The sequence below is a fragment of the Bactrocera tryoni genome, chromosome 5 (genome assembly GCF_016617805.1).
Source record: "Bactrocera tryoni isolate S06 chromosome 5, CSIRO_BtryS06_freeze2, whole genome shotgun sequence".
In the NCBI taxonomy this organism is placed as follows: Eukaryota; Metazoa; Arthropoda; class Insecta; order Diptera; family Tephritidae; genus Bactrocera; species Bactrocera tryoni.
The window spans coordinates 24830520-24836782 of NC_052503.1; the positions used below are offsets into that span (position 1 = coordinate 24830520).

The window sequence follows — 6263 nt, forward strand, 5'->3', positions numbered from 1 at the left end:
CCCCTCACAAATGGCGGCCAACAGCTTGACATAGTTAACCTCGGTGTCGAGCAACTCTTTGACCGCGCTGCGACGCAGCATATCCGCGCTGTCGAGTATCACATTAATGCTGCGCGATGGAGCCAGCGCATTTGAGGGATTCGAAGAGTCTGCTGCGACGCCACTACCACCGCTAACGCTGAGTGGCGCGTGACTGCCGTCGTTGCAGGGCGCATTGGTGAAGCTCGCGTACGAGGGTGATTCAATCACAATGGTCGTCACATTATTCTCATCCACAATGGTCGCATCCAAATCGACTGTGGAGTCAGCCGTGGAAATGGAGCTCATTGTGACTGTTGATGATTGCGGCATTGTTGTGGTGGTCGAGTCTGTTGGAGGTGTTGTTATGGCTGCTGTATTTGCTTTTGTAAATTTCCTAAAACTGCCACTTTTTGTTGTTACAGCTTGTTGTTGTGTATTGCAAGCGCTTGTGGGGGCATTTGTCGACATTTGCGAAAGGAAGAACACATCCGTTTTGGGACACTGTATGACGCGCACGAACTCCTTGGGGAACCAACCGAGTTCGGGGTCGAGTATCTCTTCGACTAGCGTATTATTATCATCTTTGCGTATGCGTCCAAACCACCAGGGACCGACCTCTTTGCGCAGCACTTCGATTAGTGTGCCACGTTCGAGACCGAGCTCCTGGGGACCGGCCGCCGTGAAGCTGTACAGCACTTCAGCGTAAATCGGATAGTAGTTGGGCGCTGCAAGTGAAGGAGTCAAATGTAAGAGCAAAGAGCATTACAAAGTTGTGCTTATTAAAATCGCAGACAGTCGAGAGTGTACTCTGACTTTAATTGAATTTAATTGTGCTGACGTCGCGTCGGTTATGTCACCACTTGCATAACAAATGAACTCAGACAAACTCACGAACTGACTCGACTGACTTACCTTCTTCATGTGAGGTTACGCTGTCGCTATCACTGTCTTCCATATCTGTAAGAAAGCAAATCAAACGCGTGAGCATCGCGCAATCAACTTCACTTCAAACAAATTGCTCGAATTAATTTCGTCCTTTGTGTATGTGACTTACCGCCAGTTGTTCGGCCAATGCCGCACGTATCCAAGCCGTTGGGTTGACTTAGCGAGCGCGCCGGTAGCGATTCGGGCGCCTCCCGTTCCATGCTGCCGCCGTACATTTCCATGCGTTTGAGTATCTTTGCTTTGGCATTGAGTGCTGCTGTTGCTGACTGATCTGTCATGCTGGTGGCTTTGGCTGAGTTGGCGCGTCGCACAGTGCGCATTTTCTGCGTGACCTTGAACGAAACGAGAGAATCCGGTTAATTAAATACCAATTAAAACGATATGCGCTGGGACAAGTGAGTGGTGGAACGAAGCCTGGTTATTAGTTGCTTGCTGCGGGTCACAGGGGACAAAAAAAGGGCATTTAAAATTAGTTTCCTCTTCTCAAGAGGTTCTGTATTCGCCTGCGGCCATTTACGCTGTCTGCAACTCCTAGCTTACTTGCTATTCTACATATTTATTCAAGGGGTAGTGGCGGTAGTCGAATGCATGACAAACACTTTTTGCTTTAAGGATGATCTAACTTTAGCAGATATTGTGTGAATGTTTTCCTGATATAAAAAAGCTCCTAATAAGATTAAGTTTTTAAGGTTTATATTTTATAAAAAAACGCCAGTCGAAAAGGTGAAAAGGTTGGGTCTCGATAAGAAGCTGTCAGGAAAACAGAGAGGAGATTGAGGCAGCCATCAGTGGTCTTATATTGCTTTAAAAAAGCTATTGCAAAGCAGTGGGGAAGGAAGCCATTGGTTGTCTTATATTGTCTTAAAAAAGCTATTGGTTATTAGCTATTGGCTATTGGGTTTCTCACTTAGGCTTCATGAAATCGTTGTTAAGCCAATAAGGGTTTATGGTGTATTTGTCTGGTGGTGTGCGCTAGGAAAGCATATTCTCTAAACAGCCAGAACATGTTGACCGAGTGGCTCTCATTCGCAGTAGTGGTTTACTACGTATAACACAAACTTAATGCTTTTCTGCATTTAGGCCCCGTGGACATTGCCGGTTGAAGGTTGCTATCAGAATCCGGCAAACCGGAAACATTAAGAGCCTCAGAAGGAGGCGTTCTCAAACCCTCTTTCACTTCGACTGAATCCCTGCTGATTTGATCTGCTATCAGAATCCACCAAACCGGGTGCATTAAGAGCCCCAGAAGGAAGCGTTCTGAAACCTTCGTTCACTTCGACAAAATATCTGATGATCTAGTCTGGTGTCTTTTCCGCGGACATAGCTACAAGGGTTATGTGGGTGAAGCGAATCGCTGGAAACTGTAAAGCCGAAGACTTTGCAAGAAAGGGCACCCCTACCAAAATCTTATTAACATGGGAACGTGCAAGTTTTCTTTATCTGTGGATGTCGTGCTGATTGGGATTGGAAAAATACTACATATGTATGTTATGAAAAACTGCTGTTTCTTTTTTGGCTCTTCCATGTTGCAGACCCTCGGAGAAGTACTTTAGTTAAGTGCATATTCTTCTGCTCCATGTCATACTAAACACCACCCTGCAGACGTCTGAACTATGATAAAACCTTTTTGTCAACATAACCTCACTTTTAAATACATGCCGAGTCCCATAAATCGGCATACTGTACTAGAACTGACCCAAAAGTGACCAATTTAAGTCAATTTGAGAGAGATTTTCTCTTTAAAAAAGTAAAATTTTAGCTATAAGGTGAACTGAGAGGAGTATTATGGACAATATTCCCTCCCATATCTTCATGATAGCCTTCGTTGAGCCTCGGAAGGGCATTATTAATAATTTTCCAAGAGTCTAGATTAAACGCCTAGCTCCATCCAACCGAAAGTAACCGAATTTCCACACAACCACAAATTTGCCTCTTCCCCTCTCCGTATTCTTCAGAGCTCATTAAAAGCTGTCCATCAACAACAAGTCCACTCTAATGACACTTACCTTCTCATTTGCAATGCGTTGTGCCGATGTCGCCGAGGCCGTTGCACCCGAAGTGGCCGCACTGACACCACCAACAACACCCCCACCACCGCCAATACAATTCGCCGGCAGCATAATGCGCGAGAATTGCTCATCATTGTCCAGCTCGATTTGTATGCCCGAGTCACCGCTATTGCACTTATCACGACGATTGTACTTCGTCTTGCGACGCTCCTTCGATGAGCGCCATATTAGCGGACCAAAACGGTATTTGCCCGCTGTACCCTCGAGTGCGACATTCGCCGTGGATTGATCGGATTGATTTTCACTGGCAATCGCATTGATGCCACCGGCACTACCACCACCCGCTATGGTGGCGCTTGTAGACGACGTTGAGTTGCTCATGACAAGCGCTTGTGTGCTATTGCTGCTTGTTATATGTTGCGACTGCTGCTGTTGTTGTTGCTGCTGCTGCTGCGTCGGCTTATTGAAATTGGTGAGCGTGCGTTTGAATTTCTGCAACACACCCACACTTTGACTACTCGGCAGGCTTCCTAATGGTCGGACGCTGTTGTTATTGTTATTGCTGGTACTGCTGCTGTTGCTTTGATTATTTGTTGCTGCCGTGACCATTGTCGGTGTGGACTCACCGGAGGCACCGGAATCTTCTGTATGCGTGTTAAATACGGCTGGAGCGGCAGCAGGACCAACGGAAGCGTAGTTGAGCTCCTCCTGTAGAGCATCCGTGAGGGAAGGGCTCGAGACGGCCCGCATTTGGTGGGTCTGCAAGGAGAAAAGCAACATAGTTATTGATTGGTTGTTCATAGGAACGTGAGAGAGAAGCTTGAGAGTAGTAACAATTTATTTATAGTTGGTCCATAATTTAAAATTTAATTGAAGAGGAAAATAAAATACACATAAATTATTTATGTACATATTAAGTTTTAATTTTTTTTTTTAAATATTTCAGATTAAAAAAACCTGTATAATAAATAATTCATTAAATGTTTTGAATAATGAAAAAAAATATTATTTATCTAAAAAAATATAAATATTTTTGTCAAATAAGCGCCATTAACTACAAAAATATTTGTTTTTTAAAATAACATTAGAAAATAACAACAAATAGTGATTTATGCGTTGATTTATTAGAATTGCGAACACTTTTCAACAAGTTTGTTATGGAAATTCGCGTCTATTCGAAATTGTATCGCAAATAAATTAACGTTTTGCATTCTAAACGCTTATCTATTTAAAAGTGATATTCTTGTAAGCCCATTTAATGCTGGCGCCGCGAAAAAAATTTGAGAAAAATGTGTACAAGTACCCTGTAGGGCTGAATATGATTTTGGTGCCTTTTGTTTTTGCTATTGTAGCAGAACAGCAGCAGTAGTTTCCTAGGGGTTTGAGGGTACGGATTTTTACATTAAATTTCTTTATTTAAATTTTGTAAATTTTTTATATCAAAATATTTTTAATACTTTTGTAGCTAAATTTTAATATTATTTTGTATTTATTTTCTTATTTTACGTTTTTATAAATTTTTGTCAATTTAAATTAAATTTTAATTTTTATAAAGCAGAAGAATATTATTTTTTTAATATTCTTATTATTTATTCTACATTTTAATATTTTTTTTAATTAATGTTTTTATTTATTTCATATTTTTATGTTTTTGATTGTTGCAAGTTTAAAATTTTTTAAATGCATAATTTGTATTTTTGTAAATTTTTTACAATATAGTAGTTTTATTTTTATTATACTATTTTTTGTTTAATTTATATATTTTTTGTCTATATGCCCATATTTCCATATTTTTTTTTTAGTTTTTTTATTTTTTAAATATGTTTATTATTCATTCTATATTTTTTAAATTTTTTTTATTTTTAATTTAATTTTTTATTTGTTTTTTGTTTTTATTTTTTTGATTGTTGTAAATTCAAAATTTTTTAAATGCATTTGTATTTTTATAAATATGTTTATAAATATTTTTAATATTTTTTAGCTGAATTTTAATATTATTTTGTATTTATTTACTTATTTTACGTTTTTATAAATTTTTGTTAATTTAAATTAAATTTTATTTTTAATAATATAATGTTATTTTTTTAATATTCTTATTATTTATTCTACATTTTAATTTTTTTTTTTAATTAATGTTTTTATTTATTTCATATTTTTATTTTTTGATTGTTGCAAGTTTAAAATTTTTTAAATGTATAATTTGTATTTTTGTAAATTTTTTACAATATAGTTTTATTTTTATTATACTATTTTTTGTTTAATTTATATATTTTTTGTTTATATGCCCATATTTCCATATTTTTTTTTTTAGTTTTTTATTTTGTAAATATTTTTATTATTCATTCTATATTTTTTACAATCTCTTTTATTTTTAATTTAATTTTTTTATTTGTTTTTTGTTTTTATTGTTTTGATTGTTGTAAATTCAAAATTTTTTAAATGCATTTGTATTTTTATAAATATTTGCTTATATTTAATTTATATACTTTTCGTTCTTTTATAATTTCATATTTTTTTTAACTTTTTTGTAATTCTATATTTTATAGTTCTTCTTAATGTTTTTATTTCCATTTTTTAATTTTTCAAAACTTTTTTTTAATACATTATCCTTTATATATATTTTTTTTGTAATTTTGAAATATCTTAAAAAATATTGCTTAAATATTTTAATTCTATTATATTATATTTTATTTTTGCTTCCTTTCTATCTTTTTTATTTTGTTGTAATTTTTTATATTTTTTTCTCTTTTGTTTTATTTATTTATGCTTCATTTTTTAATTTTTTTATGTTTTTCTAATTTTATTTTTTAATTGTTTTATATTTGTATTTTATTTATGGTTGTAAATTTAAAATTTTATTTTTGTAAATTTTTAAAATATATTTTTAAACTATTTCTATTACATTATTTTTATTTAATTTATGTATTTATTGTTATTTTATAATTTATTTAGTTTTTCTTAATTTTGTTATATTTCCATATTTTTATTTTTCAAAACTTTTGTTTTTAATATATTAAATAATCGTTATATTTTTTACTCTATTTTATTTTATTTATTGTTTATATTTTTTGACCATTGTAAATTTTTAAATTATATTTTTATATTACTTTATATTTTATATATTTATTCTATATATTTTTTTATGTTTAATACATTGTTTAACATTTCTTTTATATAAATTTTTTTAAATTTTGTAATTTTGTTTCAAAATATTTGTGTATATTATTTTGTATTATATTTATATTTTTAAACTTTTTTTTTAGTTTCCATATTTTTATTGAAATTTTT

The 6263-nt window shown here is 33.8% G+C and overlaps 1 protein-coding gene across 1 annotated transcript in view; it reads right to left on the bottom strand.

Annotated features, from left to right (window-relative positions):
- Positions 1-6263, bottom strand: part of LOC120776533 — a 324462-nt gene that overhangs the window by 3963 nt on the left and 314236 nt on the right. The window contains 4 exon segments of the mRNA XM_040107267.1: positions 2-746; positions 934-978; positions 1076-1298; positions 2973-3734. Coding sequence (XP_039963201.1) covers positions 2-746; positions 934-978; positions 1076-1298; positions 2973-3734 — 1775 coding nt within the window.